At 45.3% G+C, this 20,474-nt stretch overlaps 1 protein-coding gene across 2 annotated transcripts in view; it reads left to right on the top strand.

The window, feature by feature from the left end:
* The first annotated feature begins 1,936 nt into the window (after positions 1–1,936).
* Positions 1,937–20,474, top strand: part of IQGAP1 (IQ motif containing GTPase activating protein 1) — a 59,615-nt gene continuing 41,077 nt past the window's right edge. The window contains exons 1-2 of one of the 2 annotated variants that reach the window (XM_080350999.1): positions 1,937–2,121; positions 3,697–3,796. In XM_080350999.1, coding sequence (XP_080207125.1) covers positions 2,070–2,121; positions 3,697–3,796 — 152 coding nt within the window. In that variant the 5' untranslated portion in view covers positions 1,937–2,069. Of the gene's footprint in view, positions 2,122–3,696; positions 3,797–7,305; positions 7,344–20,474 lie in introns of those variants that run through there. The other variant, XM_080351000.1, reaches the window with a different exon arrangement.

The following is a 20,474-nucleotide window of genomic DNA, read 5'->3' on the forward strand; positions in this document are numbered from 1 at the left end:
CCTGTTTGGAGGAGGATTTGAAGAGGTTGGAGGTTCTTTGTTTCAGTGGTAGATGTGGCCAGGTTATCTTCAAGTGACTATGGAATCACAGCTTCAGAGTCTTCAGGTGTGTTAAACATGATTTTTTTTGCAGCACCATTCACAGAAATAATCTTTCTTGTAAAGGAAGTGGCCAATAAATACCTGCAAAATAACAGACAACAGCAATTTAAATGAAGGACTGAGTTTTGGAGATCCCGTTTCCCCTGGGAAGCCTGGTGATGAGGCGCTAAGGCCAAGTACTTAAAGAATATTTTTTTTACAGAATTGATAGCTCCAATTCTGAAACTAGAAAAAGACAGGTACCTCTGTAATGCTATTTGTAAGGCCGACTCGTGCCTATTCAACATTAAAAAGACAAGACAAGAAACAGGAGAGGCAATAAGTTAAACATAGATACACAAACCCTAACAAACAACAGTCAGCAGAGGCAGTAACATAGACCAGAAATCTTAAATTGGGAGCTATTACAGAAGCCGCTGAAATATAATATTTGATGTGTGATAATCATATTTATTTTTCTTATCAGAATGGGTCTATAGGAGAGTAAGTTTATGAGATTTTTTTGAGGGACAATTGTGGGACTGTGCAAAAAATATGGGATTTTCAGGGGGGGAACAAAACCAGTTCCGCACTCCACAAGCTATATATAAACATTATTTTTAATGCCTTCTCATCATATAACTGCAAAGTGGCCACATGTGAAGTAATGCAAATAGACGTTAATAATTAGAACTATAACCATTTGTTACCAAACCTTTTGTTTTGTAATTTATGTCTGGCATTCACCTGTGTAGTTATTTCTATAACTGTTGAACTGTGACATGCAACCCCTATAATCAACAAAACTAACTTTCACTTAAACAGACCCTTTCAAAAATTATGTAAATATACTTTTCCATGGACTCCCAGAGTCCCTGAGGTTGGAAGTGAGCTCTGAAGTCTCTGGTCCAGCCTAACTCCCCCAGCGCAGGGTCAGCTGGAGTGGAGTTCTCCAGGGCTGTGTCTGGTTATGTTTGAAGTATCTCCAAGGACAGAGACTCCACAACTTCTCTGGGCAACTTTTCCCAGTGTTTGACCACCCTCAAAGTCAAGATGGTTTTCTGGACTTCTGTGAATTTCAGTCCACTGCCCATTGCTTCTTGTCCTGTCCTCTCAGCCTCTCCTCATATGTCAGATGCTCCAAGCCCTCAATGAGCTGCTTCATGCTTCACCAAACTTGTTCCATCCCGTCCACGTCTCCCTTGTCCTGGGGCAGAACTACAGCTGTGGTTCCACCAGCACGGGGAGGTGCAGGCTCAGCTCCCTGACCTGTGGTGAGGCTTTTCCTCACAGAGCCGTGTCTACTGAATTACTTCATTTGTGCTTATGCTGTGCCAGTAAAATTCATGGGACTAATTAAACGGACACAGGGTGGCATGTTCTATACCCTCACTGTTCAACAAGAAGTAGGCAAAGCAATAGTAATAGATGAGCTTAACACAGTGAGGAGAAGGGACCTTTCAGGACGTGGTTACGTCCTATTGCAGTGCTGCTGGCTGCGGCTGTTGCACTTCACCCTGCTTCAAACCGATGACATTTCATGTGTCACCACGGCGGCCGGCAGAGCTGTTCCATGGAAGGGCGCAGCTGTGGCCAGGTTTGCTGTGAGGAAGGCTGGTGTGGCAGGAAGCCTGGCAAAGGAGGGGGCCTGCCCAAGGGCTGTGTCCCCTGTCGCAGGGCTGGCAGAGCTTGGCTGGGTGTTAGGAAGGGAACTGACAGGAACGCTCACGGTCCGGGCGGGGCAGGGCTCCGTGAATGGGACCCCGGGGCGGGACACCGAGACCTGCGTGGGGCGGGCCGGGCTCTGTCAGGGCTGAGGGCCGGGCGGGACACGCCGCCGCTGCAGCAGCGGACGGAGGTGGCGGAGGCGGCGGGGCGGGGCCGGGCAGCGAGCGCGGAGCAGCGGCTCCTCCCCCGCCACACCCGGTGCGGCAGGAAGAGGAACGGCCGCGCCCAAGTCCCGGCCGGGCCCGGAGCAGCGCAGCGCCATGGCGGCGGAGGAGGCGGACGGGCTGGCCATGTCCCGGCCACACTATGGCTGTGAGTATCGGCCTGCGGGGACCGCGCGGCCGACAAGAAGCGACCTGCCCGGCGGCGCCCTGCCCGGCCCTCGAGGGGCCGGTGCCGGAGTGGAGGCTGGGGCGCCGCAGGCCCGGGGGGCTGCGGGACCGCCGCTCTGGGGCTGGTCCGAGGGGGCGGTTGGGCCGCGGCCGCTCTGCGGAGGCTGAGCGCCGTGGGCGCGGGAGCTCCTCCGGGCTCGACGTCCCTCCCCGCGCGTTAGGGAAGGGCAGGGGGCCAGGCGTAGCCGGGCAGCGCTAGGGCGGCTCCCGGCTCTCCCGCCGTCGTCTCCCGCAGGCGCGCTCCGCGCCTCGCCCAAGATGTCCGCCGCGGGCGGGGCAGCGCGGGGCGGGGCCGCGGTCGCTGTCCCCTTCCTTCCCGCGGACTGCGGCGGCCACCCGCGACTTACCGGGCGGGACGCGCGTTGCGATCGGGCTCCGCCGCCTGCCTGTCACAGACGGGCTGAGCAGCGGGAGGCCGAAATGCGCGCTCGCTTGTGCTGCGGCACCACGTCAGAAATGAGCGGAGGCGGGAGAAGCGCGGAGCGGGCCGGGCGGGGCCGGGCGGGGCGGCAGGTGCGGGCGGGGCGGGGCCGGGCGCTCCGCGGGGCAGGAAGGGTTGAGCTGGGGAGGGGTGTGCCCGGCTCCTGGGCATGTGCCCGGCTGCAGGCGCTGCGGTTTGGGACAGTTTCCAGCTCTTGCAGCTTTGTGAGGGTCGGAGTGATCAGAAGTACGCGTCTGTGGGGCTCCAGGCTGATTTCTGTGTGACCCTTTGCAGTTCGAACCACGATCTGGCGTGATCCGCAGTGCTGCAGTTGATGGGTCGTCACTTGTGTGTATTTGTTGAAGGCGTGTTAGGTGTAAGCTAACCTTGGATGGCATGAGACATTTCCTATTTGTCAAGTTAGTCCACACAACCTAAAAAGTTGTTTGTTTTTTTTCCTTACATGAGAGCATGGCTAAGGTATTGAGCTGTAAGAGTGGGAAGAGTAGGTTTTGTCACTGGGGCTTCCAGCACACAGAACCTGAAAGATTTAGGCACATATCCATACACAGGTCCTCAGATTGTTCCGAAAATGACAGGCAGGTTGTGGATCTGAATTATTCCCTTCCAGATGAGGACTGCAAGTAGCATTTTCATCTTTTTTTAGAGATGGACTGTAAAGATACAGAAGGCATCACGTGATGTGAATATATATTGTTGTCTTTCTTTAATCTTTGACTGCCAAAATCAGAGGACAGATGGAGACACATGTGGCCACTGATGTGCTTTGGAGGAAAAGAAGGGCAAAGCTAGAAGATGGAAGAAGTTGGATCACAGTTAAATTGAGGAATCAGAAGGAGGGAAGATGCAAGTTTATGTGACAAGATGGGAGGGATGAGGAAACAGGGTCTTTTCTGTTGCTTGTAGAGAAGAGATATATTTGTTCCTTCATTTTATGAATCACATAAAACCTGTGACAAGTTTCAGTGGGAAAGGCCAGGTCTGATTTTTGGTGTCCCTGTTCAGCTATATTCAATATTCAAACACCTGAGAATTTGTTTTGACTATTTGCAGCGGTCTTGGATAATGAGCGATTAACAGCGGAGGAAATGGACGAAAGGCGACGGCAGAATGTGGCCTATGAATACCTGTGTCATCTGGAAGAAGCAAAGAGGTAAGAATAAGTGTGTTTGAAACTGCTGGTGCTTTAATGGAGTTTGGTAAGGGGAATAACTTGGATGTCGCTTACCTCTTGCCTGTGTTTCTTAGTAGCTATATGGATTCATTTTTAAAAACAAACAAAACACAAAACAAAGGAAAAAACAAAACACAGAAAACCCACAAACAAAAAAAATTCCCATCCGACCCCTGATGTGCTTGTCTAACATGTTCTTAAAGATATTTTGTGATAAGGACTCTGGAGCTCCAGTGCTCACAGCACTGACAGGTTCTCTGTTGTCTGACTTGGTGCAGTGTTACCTCTCTACGCAACAATGGACATGAAGAACACGTTGTTCTTGTCCTCTTAACTGCAAACCTTTTACAAATTTAAATTATAACAGTGTATTTCCCTTGCACTTCTCTTCAACTGAAAACCCAATTTGTGCATATTTCTCTGTGGTCCTGTTTAATAGAGCTGTAGTGCTTTTCCCTGGTTGTTCTGACTTCTCTGTACTCACTCCATGTCTTTCCAGAACTGTGCTGCCAAAACAGAGAAAAGTTTCCAACAGGGGCATTAACATGCCTGCTCATGGGAGCACAAGGATTATCTTGTGTACCCTGATAGATACGCTAGTGTTGTACATTATGGCATGGTATCTACGTTTTCATAATGGTATGATGTAGAGTTTTGCTGAGTTGCCACCTTTTCCTTGAAGGTCTGCTGCTGAAATTGGTTCTTCATCCTGTGTTTGTACAGCCTGTTGTGTTTTCCCGAGTGTGTTACCTTTCACTTGATCTTCCTGAATTTGATTTTTCTTGACCTTTGTTTAATATATTGAAATAATTTTGATCTTATTTCTGTCCTCTAGCATGTGTGTAACTTTTTTTGTCATCTCCGTGTTTAATAAGCATGCTGTATTTCTTCATTCAGACAATTAATGAAAAGTATGATCAGAACGCAGTAGATGCTATATATCTGCTATTAAAGGAAAAAGAAACAATATTAAAAATGAATGCATGAAGTCTTACTGTTGGTATTTTAAAAATCTTTTTGCAAACATTCAATCCTCTGTGCTGTACGTAGAGAGTAGGAATGAGACCAGTTTGTCAGCTGCTTCCCTTCATGACAGTTGGGTCTTTTCATGCCTTTGTATAAATTGAATATTTTACTTGAAATTTACAGTTTTTTGTTGAAGCTGAGATTGAGACCAAAGGCTGGTTTCCAAGAACAAAATTAAAGCAAAAGAGGTGAGGCAGTGTGTGTGTTGGTGACTCCCCGGCCCCTACACTTGACAGTCAGGCTGGGGTTCCAGTTCACGTTTTGTAATGAGTCAGGAAATGGATTGTGAGCATTTTGTAATTAGTCGGAAATAGATTGTGAGCTTAGACTTTCCTTGTTCCCACAAATATCTAGGCAAACTGGCTGATGTGTATGCCACAGAAAATAGCCTCTGGAGCAGCAGAAAAGTACGGACCATGCATAAAAACATGTTCTCAATAGCCAGCAGCGTGTTTTGTCGTGGCTCCCTGAGTACTTCAGTCTGCCTTTGTCCCTCAAAAGATGATATGGATTAAGAGCCAGAAACCTTTCTCTTCCACTTGCTGGGTGATCAGTTTTGGGTAAGTCTGTGTAAGACTTCCCCAGCAAGACCAGACGTGTTCTGCTGGAGTGATTTTAATTGGGAGCAAATGCTGAGTTTGTACAAGTTCACTCCTGGCGGAGTATAAAGAAGGAACTGATTCCAGGATTTTAATAGTTTATGCTGCCTTACCAAGAATGTATAGTGTATTTTTGAACGGGCAGGGAGCACTGAAGTTTATGCTATAGTCTTTCAGATGCTTCATAACAATCACCTCTACCATAGAGTCACAGAGGCTGCCTAGTTACTAGCAGGTAATAATTTTCTGTCCATACAGATTTGGATGAGATTTGAAGTAATAAGAAAAACCTGACTGTGTGTCAAAGTAACTCCTTCCATTTGAATCTGAAATCTTTAGGCTCAGACGTGGGGCGGCAGGAGAGGCTGGTCACTATTGCATGCTGGAAAAGAGCTGAAGATGGAATTAGTTCTATTTAGAAAACATCTGCAGTAATTTAGTCAGTAGTGTGTAATATAGAACCGAAGATCGTGTTCCTGTTATTGATGAGCTCTACAGACAGATGGGAGGCAGCCTGAGACTGCTGAATGTCTGTCTGGTTTGCTGGTGTTTTATTTCAAAAGTACAACTCCTTCTTGGAGATCCTTTATTTTCTAATTTTAGAATGAGGCCTTTTTTAAAAAAAGAAAAATATTGAAGTATGATTGGATTTTTATAGTTGCAGAGTCAAGAGAGTTGTTAGTTCATTCATGAATTGCTGTATTTGGAGATGTATTTGTGTGTGAGTAGTCTCAATATCTTGATGTGTAATCCAAGTCACACGATCACGGGAACTGGCATTTGGCTGAAAATGATGTGTATAATCCCAGCAAACCTGACTCCTCTAGGTCAGGTGAGTGGGCCAGGAAGACACGCATTGACATAGCAGAACTTACTTTTATCTGTCATAAACAGGATTCCTCTTTTTATTCCAGGTTAATCAATACTTTTAAATTCATTTTGTTATATTGCCATTTTATTCTCACTTGTAAATTGGGTCAGGTACTGATTTTTGGGTTGGTTGTTGGTTTGTGGGGGTGGGGTTGTTTTTGGTTGGTTTTGTGTGTTGTGGTGTTGCGTGTGTGGTTTTGCACTTTTTTGTTTTTTCTGCTTCTGTCAGGTACAAGTCCCATTTTAGATTGTAATCCATGAATATTCATAGGTAATGTTTTGTTAGCAATAGTTGTATGCTGACGTAGCTGCTGTTCAGCTCTCACGCCTCCATCGGGGGTTCTCCCCAGCTCCCGTTTGGACCTGAGCAGATGTGGCTCTGCAGTTCTGGGCTGTTCCGTCCATGGGCTCGTGCGGCTGGCAGGGAGTGGCTGCCCGGGCTGGAAATGGTTGGAATGCACATTCAGAACTGTATTTTTCTGAGAAGTGGGTGGAGAGAGGTGGGGGAGGACAGTGCTGGAGCCCCATCATCTTTGCCTCACTCTGAATGCTTTTTTTATGACTCACTGGAAATAGTAATGAAAGGCAGGCCAGGACAGAAACAGCTGTTTGCATAGAATTCAGTTCAGAGACCAGGGGTTTGCTGTTGGAACAGTGGTTTCTAAAGGAATACTGTATGTGTAATGCAAGAGGAGAGCAGCCCAAAATAACCACAGTGAGTAGTTGTCACATAACAGTTCTTGATGATCGGGTACTGGGGAGGTCTTATAACCCTTATTTGCAAGAAATCAAATTAGTTTTGAGGTGTGGTAACTTTAGTGATGTTCTACCTTCCAAGCATTTAAGCCTATTTAGTTTCTAATGGTAAGTGATCACAGCAATTAGCTTTGGTAGCAGAATGGTTGAATGTGCCTTGAAAAAGATTTTTGCATATGTGCTAATTCAGTTCCTCATTTGAAAGTTCTTCAGGACTGATCTTTTTGGCAAACATGGCAAATGTGATGGGATCCCCATCAGCAAGAGAAGCTCAGGTATTGTTACCAGTTGTTGGCAGTGTTTGAAATGGAACAAAGAGGAACCTTGTATTTACTTCGAGGTGGGGGGAAGGAATATTAATATGGTCTTTGGTTCAGCTGCATGTTGCCAGGGAAAAATCTGGCCTGTGTTGCTCAGTAATCATTTGCTTTCTGGTATCCTTGAGCTGCAATTGTCTCTGTGCATGAGAAGAATGTTTCTGAGACCCTTTAGCTGTGGGCAGTTCTCATTTTCCCAGCTCTTCATTTGAGACGCCTTGTCTTTCTGCACAAACTACTGAAATGCATTTAAATTTCCACCATCTTCTCTGGAGAACACTCATGATAAATTTATCTTGCTCTGTTGTTGTTTCATCTCTGAGAGATCTTTTATTTTCTTGGATGATTCCTTGATTTGTTCAGAGTTGGTAGGATGAGTTATTTCAGATACAGGTTTTAGTTTGGGGTTTTTGGGTGGCTGTCTAATGCCCTTGCGCAGGTGAACTGGATGAGGAGTGGACGTTGTCTGCAAGTTTTCTCTTCTGATCCTCTGCGGGAATGTGCCAAGTCTGTGACTGCAACTGAACTAAAAATGTTGGAGATAGATATGTATAGGCAATGATCTGCTGGAGTGTGAGATCCCTCTTCTTTTGATAAAATGAACAGTATGATTTGCCAAAAAAATGCCATGCCTGTGCTGCTGGCAGTACTGAGTAGTGCCAAAGCTTTGAAGCCATAGCTTCATACATTCTTTTAGATGGGTTATTCAGATACTGTCGGGAAAGAAAAAGGTGCTGCCCTTTCCCTCTGGCCGCTTTTCTCCCCTGCCATGTCCACGAGTGTTTTCCTTGCCAGCTTGTAGGGAATTACAGTGGAAGGGCTGCCTGGGTGTGGGTGGGAGCACCTGGATGTGGAGGCCCTATGTGCAGCTGTGGGATTAACACGTGTTTGAGTGCCTGGATTAGCAGCTGGTTGTTGAGACCCCAGCACGTTTGCATTCAGTTCCACGAGACACCTTTTGTAGACAGAGCACTGGGGACGAGCCTGGGAAGTGTAAGGAGAGCTGGCAAGCGGTGCCCTTCACCTCCCGTGCTGGGGCAGCGGGTCCTGCGCCTGGTGCTGGTTTTTGGGCTGGGTGTGACGGCCCATTGCTGGGCGGGCAGCTGGAACATCCGCTGGTTCCTGGACAGACTCCTTGGGCACCAAATACTTTCTGATGCTTGTGAGTATGAGGTTGAGCAAAATGAGTTTTGTTTTCATTTTTTATGTTAAATACAATCAGCTTCCTACTTCTGTAGTCTGATGTGTTTTACTATGTTGTTGGAACAAGGGTCAAACTGCATTCCCTACGTGACTGTCACCGTACAGGTTCAGTAGACACTGGCCTTAGACCTAATTTGAATGCAAGAGCTTTTCCTTTTCTGGGGCAGGTGCCAAAGATTTAAATTTCTATTTCAGCTTGTTAGATTTCTCAGAACTATCTGAGTTGAAATTGGAATTAACAATGCTGTTTTTGATAGAGAACTGAAGAAGATAATTACAAACCAATGAACAGTCAAAATGTGCTTTAGGAAACGGATCTATCTCCACAGAATGTTTCAAATTACAATTCTCGTTTTTTTGTGGTAGTTACTGGTGTAATTTTGATGTTAATAAAGGCACGTGACTCAATACTGATTTCCACAGGGTGCCGTGTGGTTGCAGATGTACGTCCATGGAGGAGCGCAGGGGCTGCCCCGGCGCTGTCTCTGGGTGCTGATCGTGTCTCCCGGCTGTCGCTGTCACCGTTGTGGCAGGGGCTCGCCCCTCCCCACCCCATGGATTTCCATTTGTTATCTGAAGAGTGGAATTCTGAATGCTGTCCCTGCGTTCCTGTAGCTCGGACACCTGCTGTCCGGAATGTGTCCCTTGGTCTGAGTTTGGGAGCCTGGTTTCTGGGGGACGTGCTGTCGGGCAGAGGATGGTCGTGCTTGAAACAGCATGTGTCAGTGCAGGGCACTGGACGGGATGAGGAAAGACGGTGATTTGTTATGCAAATACCGACCGTGAGGATGAGCAAACCTGGTGGGTGTTTGGGAAAGGGAGATGGGGTTTTTTTTCTTGAGATTTTGTTCTGAGCAGAATTCTTGGTGTTCTGAAAGTCTCTGCATGATGTGGTTTGTCATTTTTGCAGTGTGAACCCAATGGCTGCTCAGCAGCGTTCGCCGGCTCATTTCCAGCTCCTGGTGAGCAGTGACGCTGCGATCACTGAGACTCGGTTTGACAGAGGGCTCTGCCCTCTGCTCCCTGTGTTTTTCTTCCTATCTACCAGATTCTTGCCAAATTTTCCTGTTACAGCAGCTGCATGAATAGGATGTTTTCGCAACCTCTATTGCTTGAGGAAGATGAGATCATTCACTGCATGTCAGAAATCCTTTGAAGCAAACTGCTCTCCACTAAAATACAAGTCCTTTTCAACACAGGGACAGGTATATTACATTACAGGTCCTTGTTTTTCTAAATGTGGATATCCAGGAATTGTGAAACTAGCTAATTAACTGCCCAAAGCTGAAGTCTGTGAACATTTTTGGGTCTTTGCTACAGCTGTTTTTCTTTTTGGCTCTGGTAGATCAGGTGCAAATTTTCCATTTATTTTCTTGTGGACAAACCTGTTATTCTAACTTTCACTTGCCCTTCATACAACTGAAAGGAGAAGAGAGAAACTTTGCAGTCTTTCTCCAAGAACTCCTTTAAAGTATTAAAAAAGCCTGTACATCAGCAATATACCCTGGGACAGCTTTTTTTTAATGTGACTTTGATATCAATGTTATGACATTTGATGGAATTAGACTGTAAAGGTATTCACTGCTGATTTTTTTTAAGGCTCCAGATGGTGAGATCAGCCAAAATCTAGGTGGATCAGTCACTCCAGTGGATTAAAATTTGTGTGTGTTTTCCAATAAGAGTTTTTCCTGCTTCAACTTCTGTAGCTTCTAGCTGTTGTTCTTATTGTCATTGTCCAGTTGGGACTCCTGCTCTCGTAAATATTCTGTTTCTGTTAGTACTGATTAAGAGTGATTAAATATTCTCTGATAGCCATTTTGCTGACCTGGCAAAAATCATGTGTTCTTTTCCCTGGATGGAAGGTGGGACATTCTCTGTCGGGGCTGAACCGGCTGCTGGGGCAGAGGAGCCTCCAGGATACAGGGGACGCAGCTGGAACAGAGCAAGGGATTGATCTTGTGTAGCTGTGCCCGATATTGCAGCTTTTCTCTCTGCGCAGTTTTACGGTCTGTGCTCAGCCAGTTGTGCTTGTCCCTGTGTCCTTCCAGGGCGTTGCTCTGGTTGCCTCTCTTTGATTTCCCCTCTCTAGTTTCCTTTTCCCAGTACCTCAAATTCGAGCTTGTTTTAATTTTCAACACGTTATTTAGCTGTGTCATAAGTAATAATTTTATCACTTGCTGATCGCTGCTGTCAGTTGGCCAAGAACAGTAGCTTTGATCAAGTCCTGTTCCGTATCTTCCTCAAATAAGGTTCCTCCTGAAGACTGTTTCTTTTACCCCCAGCTGGCGTAAAGCTGCTGCCTTTTCCTCTGTTTATTGCCTTCTGCAGCAGTGTGTACTGTCCCCCACTGGATTTCAGAGTGACAAGGTAGGGTGGCTGGTTTTGTGTTTGGTGTGTGGTTTTCAATGTCTTTTTTTTTTAGTATGCATTCTTTGTGCAGTGCCCACCTTTGATTTTTGTTGTCTTGCATGTTTTATTGCATGTTGTGGGCTGTCTGGGGCAAGGGATGGCTTGGACAATGACCTGCTGAAGCACAATGAATTGTTTGTGTATAAATGGGGTTTCTCTGTACCACAGTAAGTAATAATTTCCTTGTTGACTGCTCTGGAGGACCGTTTTATGTGTCTAGTGGGTGGGAGGAATTTCAGAGAGGATTCCCCGGTTGTGTTGGGTTGACCTTGCCTGGCTGCCGGGTGCCCACCAAGACACTCTCTCATTCCTCCTCAGCTGCACAGGGGAGAGACAATAAGACACATTTTGCATATTGTGGGGTTTGAAGAAACTAAGTGTATTAGGTTGGTGCAAAAGTAATTGCAGTTTTTGCACTGTTGAAATTTGCCATTTGATATTAGAATACATTCTTAAATAAATGTGGTTATGGTATACATATTTAATGCACTTCTCTCACTTTTTTTGCTACTGACATTACTTGCAGTTTATTTGATATTTTAGACTATGGAAATGATGTTAGACAAAAAAGCAAAATCGAGTTATTTTCGTATTCGAGTTCAAAATGGGTTGTAGAGCAGCAGAGACAACTCGCAACATCAGCAGCGCATTTGGCGCAGGAACCGCTCACGGACACACAGCAAAGGAGACAAGAACCTTGATGATGGGGATCATGGTGACAACGACCAACCAAGAATGACCATCGAACTGATCCTCTTACAACTACAGGAGAAGTTGCCGAAGAACTCGACGTGGACCATTTGACAGTCGTTCGGCATTTGAAGCACACTGGGAAGGCAAAAAAGCTCAGTGAGTGCCTCGTGAGCTGACCAAAAAGCCAAAAAATTGTCGTTCTGAAATGTCATCTTCTCTTACTCTACGCAACAACAACAAACCATTTCTAGATCTGATTGTGACGTGTGACACGCAATGGATTTTATATGACAACCGGCGATGACCAGCTCTGTGGTTGGACCAGAAGAACCTCCAAAGTGCTTCTCAAAGCCAAACTTGCACCAGAAAAAGGTCACGGTCGCTGTTTGCTGCTCTGCTGTCGCTCTGATCCACTGCAGCTTTCTGAGCCCCAGTGAAACCATCACATCTGAGACGTGCGTTCAGCAAATCGATGGGATGCACCAAAAACCACAACGCCTGCGGCATCGGCCAGCAGAAAGGGCCTGATCCTGCTCCACGACAGCGCCCAACCGCACGTCACACAACCGACACCTCCAAAGCTGAACAAATGGGGCTACAAAGTTCTGCCTCATCCACCATATTCACCTGACCTCTCACCAGCCAACTAACAGTACTTCAACATCGCAACAACTTTTTGCAGGGAAAATGCTTCCACAACCAGCAGGATGCAGAACATGCTTTCCAAGAGTTCATTGAATGCTGAAGCATGATTTTTATGGTGCAGGAATAAACAAACTTATTTCTTGTTGGTGAAAATGTGTTAATTGTAACGGTTCATATTTTCATTAATAAAGATGTGTTCCAGCCTAATTATAATGATTTAAAAATGACGGTCTGAAACTGCAGTTACTTTTGCACCGAGCTAACAAGATGTACTTTTCGTTTGTATGTGAATATAGCAATAGACAATGGGTTGCTATAAAATCCTATTACCCATAGGATTACTTTGAAAGTGCAAAAAGATCATCTTGTTTAAAAAATTTGTACCCACAGTGTGTGAATGCACATGACAATCACATCCTGAAGATGTGTTTGAAGAATAGTTTTGGGCAATTAGCCTACCTGTTTGATGGTTATTAGGAGATGTGTAAGACAGTGTAGCTGTGTGTAAGACAGTCAAACTGCGTTAGTAGAGCGCAGGTTTAGGCAGGCTTATTTTGCTAACTAAAATACGTTGGCATAGTATACAGTGTTATGGAGAGAGGAGGATAATGTCATATGCGCCTGGAAAGAGAATCAGGCTGTGGTCTCCTCAGGTCTCCCTCTGTGTTGGTTGTACCTGGTGTGCAAGCAGCTGAACACACAGTCAAGACACCATTTTATTGTGAGACCGCACAATGTCGGGTACTAGGTGGTAAAACCACAAAGCTAACACAGCTTTTTCCCAGTACTTACATAATCTATATTTTCAATTTTGGTTAGTACCTCCCCATGTCTCCACCCTCTTTCCAGGCCCCGTTAGTAATTTATGTGTGGTTCACAATCATTTTCTTGGGCTATGCATGCTCATGGGTGAAGGTATTCAGTTGGGCAGGGATCTTCATGCCTGTGGGTGTAATTTTTAGTATCATAATGAGCTAAGTTCATCCAAAGGACACTCGGTCTGACAGTCTCAATATATATATTAAACAAATTCAACTAATTATGCATATTCCGGGATGTACAAACTGCAAGGACAGGAGTTCTTCAAATCACTGTGTAAGGAGCAGACTGACCTGGTGACTGGTCCACCGCTTGCATACCTTTAGGTCAGTAACTGCTGGCAGGATTAGTTCTTCTAGTGTTCCTGGGGACAACTGAACTCCAGCTGACACTTGGCATTGATACCAGCGTCAGATAGGAGTGATGCTGATTATCCTTTAGCATCCTGTCTCAGTGTTACGTACTTTATCTTCTTAGGGATCTCAAAGGCTGCAAGTACTGACGTGTTGCTCTGGGGGCCAGCGCGGTGGAAGTGACCACCAGGGGCAGAACCAGAGGGTGTGTTGGGCCACACTCTGGTCTCACAGTTGGAAAATGTCACTGACCGGTCTGTGTACAAAAGGAAGAGCCTTTGTCTGGAAATTCTAGGCCAGCTGAAGATTAGAAAAAGTTATTTCTGGCCTCCGCAAATAAAGAATTTTACTTTGAAGTCACTACTGCTTACTGATGACCAAGAAGTGAACTTTCCTCACTGGTTGATAAAGATCACTTTTTTTTGACTGTTAATGACTTCTGTGTTTTCTATGCCATGTTATTTTTTTCTTTTTGTGCTGGAACATATGGCATGGTATTCCTGTCATGGAATGAGCAGTATTTCTTATAGGCTTTGCCCTTTTTTTTTTTTTAATTGTCTGCTCTACTATTTTTCTTTATTAAATTGAGTATTCTTGCAACAACTTCTAGACAGATGGATTGCTAGTTGTTCTTCCTCAGGCTTATCTGTAATCAGTCTGAGAGGAAAAGAGAGACTTTTTTTCTTGGCCATATTTTTTCCATAGTCTTGGGGTTAACTAGACTTTTGACATTTTTATGAGTGTAAGAGCAAAATGTTTGCTGTGTGATCAGTGTTAAGGTTCTACCACGTCTGAACTCCACGTCTGTGATACTGTTGAAAAATAACACCTATGTGTAACTCGTTTACTCTCCCTGAATACAGCAGTATCAAGGGTTGTGACCAGTTGGCAGCTGAGGTGACTGATGCTTTTTCCAGTCCTTGCTAATGGAGCAGTGTTTCCTTTGAAAATGCGAGGGCAGCATTACTTGAGATTGGCTGCCTGGCAGTACCCAGTGTTGGGTTTTTACTGTGGTGTCCTCTCAGGGAAGGCCTCAATTGCAGCTGATGGCAGTAGCTGCACGTGGATATTCAAGGGTGTTTTTCTAGGAGGGGGCTTCTCCATTTCATAGCCATAGGACTGACTGGTGAGAAAGGTGCCATTACTACTTTAATTTGAGCTAGCTTCACTAAAATTGGAGAGTGTCCAACATTACCTATGCAGTCATGTAATGAAATTTGAAGAATTAATTTGGGGCTAAAAATGTATCATTCTGTGCTGATGAGAGGGAGTGTAGTGGAATCTGCTGAAGTAGTGAAAAATAACTGAAGGTTTCTGTCAAAAGCTTATTGGTGGCATACTGTTCTAGTGCCTGGTGTCCAAAGCGAACAGGGTTGCTGCCCATCAACCAGGTTCCCCCACCCCTTTCCCCACCACCACCTGAGACTTGAGAAATATTTTCTTCTTGTTCATCTGGAAATTCTGCATTTCTCTCTGCCTTTAAAGAATTACAGGTGTAAATATTAGTATGTGCGGCTTTAAATGTAAAAGGGACTGCGTAATACTTTTTGAAAAATGTTGCTTTGTCCTCTGGCTTAGACAGTGGTTAAGCAACGCCACAGTAAGGGCGAGCGGTATTATATGCAAATTGCCTTAGTTTTGTAGTTACAGTAACACCCACTTAGGAACCTGTTGAAACAGGTATGAGTACATTGAGGCAGCTTGTGTTGTAATTACAGGCTATTTAACTTACTTTATGGAGATGCTTAAACAGAAGCTGCTGCCTTTGTCCTTCAGTAAGGTGTTAAATGATTCGTCCATGTCCCTTCTACTTTCATTTTACGTCTTCCTAGGTTGAACAAGGTGGGTGGGACTTTGGTTGCCCCTGTGAAGTTTTTGGGAGGGCATTACAAACCCGACTGCTAGCACTGGGACTGCTCCAGGGTCTGAGGAGCTGTGTCCCGTCAGGAGGCTGTGGTTGCAATGACCCAAGGCACACCAGTGATTTACATTGATTGTAATGATGTTTCAGTGATTTACAGAAGGCCGTGGCTGCTGCGAAGGCCGGGGAAGGGGTTGCTGGTGTGGCAGGCAGGAGCTGAACTGGATCTCAGAGGTCCTGTGAGGTGGGGTGGACCCAGCACAGGAGATGCAGCTGTGTGGGACAGGGAAGAGCGTGGTCTGAACAGCAGCATTTCACTTGCTTTACGGGATCTTTTGGGTAACGGTCCAGAATTTTTAAACTTATCTCATGTTTCCTAGAACTAGAAGTTCAAGAACTAAATTTCAGAGACAAAAGTAGCAAAACCCAGGAGAGTACTAGTTTGCAAAAAAATTAGTTTCTTTTGGTAGCTTGTGTGTAGAAGTTGGTCAGGTGTTCCCAGAGACCTTTTTCTTCCTGGTAAACTCCACTCCTTTTTGCTTTTCCAGGCTCCCTGTCCTGGTTTGGGTTGCAAGCCTCCTTTGTCTTGGGCTCAGGGTAACGGTGTCTCATTTGGGATTTAAAATGCTCTCCCAGTTTCACTATGATCCACAATTCTTTATTTGCAGTAGAGGCTTCGTTGAGAACATTCCATTCAAGAAGCTGTGACAACCAACTTGGTTTTTAATCCCCTTAGGAGAGTGTTTACATTCCTATTTATAAAACTAACCTGAGGAAATATGACAGTCTAAGTCACAAAACACCATATTTATGTCACATTAGAAAGGAAAGTATGGTAATAAGTCCCTTACTGTAGGAGACTGTTGAGAAGCTGATGCTTTCTAGGCTAAACGAGGCTCAAATTAGCAACTTCCTGTATTTTTCCTATACTTCTTCCACTTCAGATTTGTTACTTACCATTTAAGTGCACTATACCTGAAATACTAAATACAAGGTTCATGAGACTTTCTGAGATTATTAATACTGTTTCACTTGGAGTGGAAGGACTGACCCTTCTTTGTCTTGTGGAAGCTTCTCTAATATAGGGTGTTTTGATTTATATCTTATTTGGAACTCTTCTGACATGTATCCTGTGCCATCTGTGACTTGTATGTGTCCTGAGTTGATACGTTCTGCCCTTCCATCCCTTTACTGCATAAAATTTGCAAGCTGTTCCCATTGTATACTGAACTCCTGTCAAAACTTGTTGAACTGGTTTGCTCTATGTAAATTATACTTTGACTCAGTTCCTTACTCCCTTAACATGTCCTTCGGGTTGTATTTGTTTTCTGTACCTTACAGGCTTTGCATAAACAGGTTTTCTATTGTTTTCCCAAGTTAGATGGCAAGGATCTCAAAGACAAGATGGGAAAGAATGTGTCTGTGCATCATCTGGTGTTTGGTGGATCACTGGTGACTGTCTTGTTTGTGAACAGAGGGTACAAAGGAGGGCCACAAAGATGATCTGACTGCTGGAGAAGTCGCCCTGTGAGGAAGCACTGAGGGAGCCAGGTCTTTTCATCTTGGAGAAGAAGAGAAGAGAAGAGAAGAGGGAAGGCTCAGGGGGAAACCTCATCATAGTTTTCTAGTACTTAAATGGCAGCTACAAGGAGTACAGGAGCTCTGTCTTCACCAGGATCCATGTGGAGAGGCTGAGGGGCAATAAGTGCAAGTTGCACTGGGAGAGGTTTCGTCTTGATACAAGAAGAAATTTTTTTTGCAGTAAGAACAATCAACCACTGTAACAACCTCCCCAGGAATGTGGTAGAGTCCCCACCACTGGAGATACTCAAGATGCAACTAGACAGGGTGCTGGGTAATCTCATCTGGGCTCCTTCTCCCATGGGAGGCTGGACCAGATGGTGTTTCAAGGTCTCTTCCAACTTGCACTGTTCTGTGATTCTGTGAATAAACTGGACAGTGGGGCTCATTACATTTCCAGTCAGCTGCTATCAAAGGGCACATAAATCAGTCCTCTGACTTCCTGCAGATTTTTAGGAAAGTGAGTAGAACGCACAGAGAGTCTGTGAGACAGAGGCTTGGAAATGTGATTTTTATTTATCTTTCCGAACAGTGTTTTAGGTGCTTGGGCAGTGGGGAGGGAAGTTTTTCTGCCTGTGCCCCATCCTTATGTGGTGTTGCAGTGTCCCATTTCAAGTACACTTTCTTCAGCAGTGCGGGTCACACACCTGAGGGATGGGATCCATCCAGAGGGACCTAGACAAGCTGGAGAAGTGGGACCATGTGAACCTCATGAGGTTCAGGGAGGCCACAACGTCCTGCAGCAGAGTTGGGGCAACCCCGGTATCAGTACAGGCTGGGGATGAAGAGATGGAGAGCAGCCCCACGGAGAAGGGCTTGGGGGTGCTGGGGGATGAAGGACGGGCCACGGGCTGGCAGTGTGTGTTTGCAGCCCAGTCAGTCGTGTCCTGGGCTGCATCCCCAGCCCTGTGGGCAGCAGGCTTGGCGGGAAATCTGCACCCTGCCCTGCTCTGGTGAGACCCCCCTGCAGTGCTGGTCCAGCTCTGGGTCCACAGCACAGGACAGACCTGGACCTGCTGGAGGGGGACCAGAGGAGCCCCAGAAATGACCCGAGGCTGGAACAGCTCTGCTAGGAGAACAGGCTGAGAGAGTTGGGGTGTTCAGCTGGAGAAGCTCTGGGGAGACCTTATTGCGGCCTTTCCGGACTTAAAAGGGGTGGATATGAAAGATGGGGACAGACTTTTGAGCGGGGCCTTTTATGACAGGACAGGGGGTCATGGTTTTAAACTGAAAGAGGGGAGATTCAGACCAGACATGAGGAAGAAATTATTGCCCCTGAGGGTGGTGAGAGTCTGGCCCAGGTTGCCCAGAGAGGCCCAGTCATTTCTGTGTAAAGTTTGTCTCAGCCATTCCAACCAGCTGCTCATTTGCTGACTGAAACTTTCTGCACACAGAGCTTTTGTAATCTAGACATTCAGAGAAGAGACTATGATTGCCATGTTGCACATTTTGTAGAGTTTTGTGAGATGTTAGTTAGGAAATTTATTCTAGTTTTGGGGATTGGGAAGGACTAGAAGGCAGTGAGAGAGCTGGAGAATAAGAAGCCAGCAGAAGCTGGAGGAATCTGGTGTGTTGCCTTTTCCTGCAGAAAACCACTCCCTGTTGTGGGAGGGTGTCAGCAGGAACATAAAACTGTTTGTTGCTGTTGATTTTTGTGAGCGTTAGTTCCTGAGAAATGTGTAGTTTCCGTTTTCTCTTCGGACTCCTCCCAGGCTCTCCTGAAGTCTCCACTGCTGTCCCTGTTGGAGATGCTGGTTGCTGAGCTGTTTCTGTGATGTGGCAACCTCGCTGAAAAGCTTTGTTGCACCTTCGTCTTGCTTGTGTTAACTTTACAAAGGTGTCACCTCTGCTGCTGGGAGCTGTAGAGAAGCCAAATGAGGAAAAGCCTTTCCAGGGCAAAGGGGTTTGGTCTTAAAATTGAGTAGTTATCTCCATTCAGGTGGAAGAATCAGCTGAACTGAGATTTGGGGACTGTAATAGTGGCTGATCGTAGGTACTTTGTGATGAGCAGCTATGGAATGTTAGTGAGGTTTTTTTTTCTTTTGAAATAACTTCACATTTTTCTATGTTATCCAGAGAGGAATGCAGGTACTGAAAACAATCCAGATAACCCATGAAACAGCGGTGAGATGAAGCTGTTTGAAAACCCCTGTTGACTCATGAGTATTCTTTCAACAATGAGGCTGTCAGTAACTGTCTGCAGCACAATCCACAAATTGGAAAACAGCATCAGGGATTAGGTCTTTAAAAAAAACCTCAAACAGATGTGCAAGAGGGATGAATTAAAAAATTGAGGACTTAGGCTGCATTTGCTCTACAGTGAGTTTTTAGGTGCTCCTGGCTGTAGGCATCTGAATCACTACAGCTGATTATAACTTGTGTTAATAGAAAGGCCATTTGAAGATTAGTGACGGCTGAGCTGAATAGATGTGTTTAAATTACCTTGAAGCAAATGCAGAATTAGAGCAAAGAACAAAGCACTAGTGTTACCTTTTTTTGTTGGTTTAAGAACACTGCCTTGTTTATCTTGACAGATGTCTACCTAATGTACTATGAGACCGCGTTGTATACCAACGTTTCAAGTAGAGAGAGATGGAGAAGTAATAGATTCAGACATGAAAGCTTGAATGGTATTCCCCTTGAGTTTGGGTAGCGCAGAGGTACATTCATCTGAAATGGATGTTTTAGCAGGGATTGTGTTTATGGCGACAGACATGAAAATGGAGGGGCTGTGGCAGAGTAGCAGACTGGCCCTGTGGCAGGGCAAAAATGTAAACCTTGGCGTTTACGTTAAGAAATTTATCTGAGACCACATATCTGCACTAGTCAAAGTTATCTTTTCTTTGACTGTTAAAATATTGCAGTCTGTGAGATTATGCTTATGATACTTTTGTAAATAACTGTAAAGAAATCATCACATACTATTTTCTCATTATGGTCAGAACAGTCATTCCCTCTGACATCTTCTGAGATATTGCAGGTTGAATAATTGTCAGCTCTTTTTGTTGAGTCTTGCATGCTGGCCTGAACATTGGTTGTTCGGAAATGGATTCGTGTGTAGTTCATATGGCCCTGCATAGACTTGGTGCTGTTGATCAGACAAGGTGGAGCTGATGTCAGTGTGTTGTCTGATTTCAGTCTGCTACCAAAGGGCAGCCCGAGCATGAAGCTGCTTCTCAGACTTGGTTTGAACAAACTGCATGTACAACTGAATGTACTCCATTGTTCAGGCTTCTCGCTGTGAACTATTGACTTAACGAATAAAAAATTCTTCCCTATCCTGTTCCTGCTCTGCAGTTTGAAAAAATGCAGACCACTGAGACAAGGTCAGTGTCATCAGAGCTGTATATGAAAGAACGGTTGTGCCTGACTTTACCGTTCCCCTTTGTATACACCCCACAACAACAGTAGGTCCTAGAGCCTTAAACTTTGAGTTCATTATGTCAACTGTACTCATTACACATTTTTCTGTGTCACAATTGTCTTTTAGGATACAATCCCCAGTCTGTAGATAAGGTAGATCAA

The sequence above is a fragment of the Nesoenas mayeri genome, assembly GCF_963082525.1.
Source record: "Nesoenas mayeri genome assembly, chromosome: 11".
In the NCBI taxonomy this organism is placed as follows: domain Eukaryota; kingdom Metazoa; phylum Chordata; class Aves; order Columbiformes; family Columbidae; genus Nesoenas; species Nesoenas mayeri.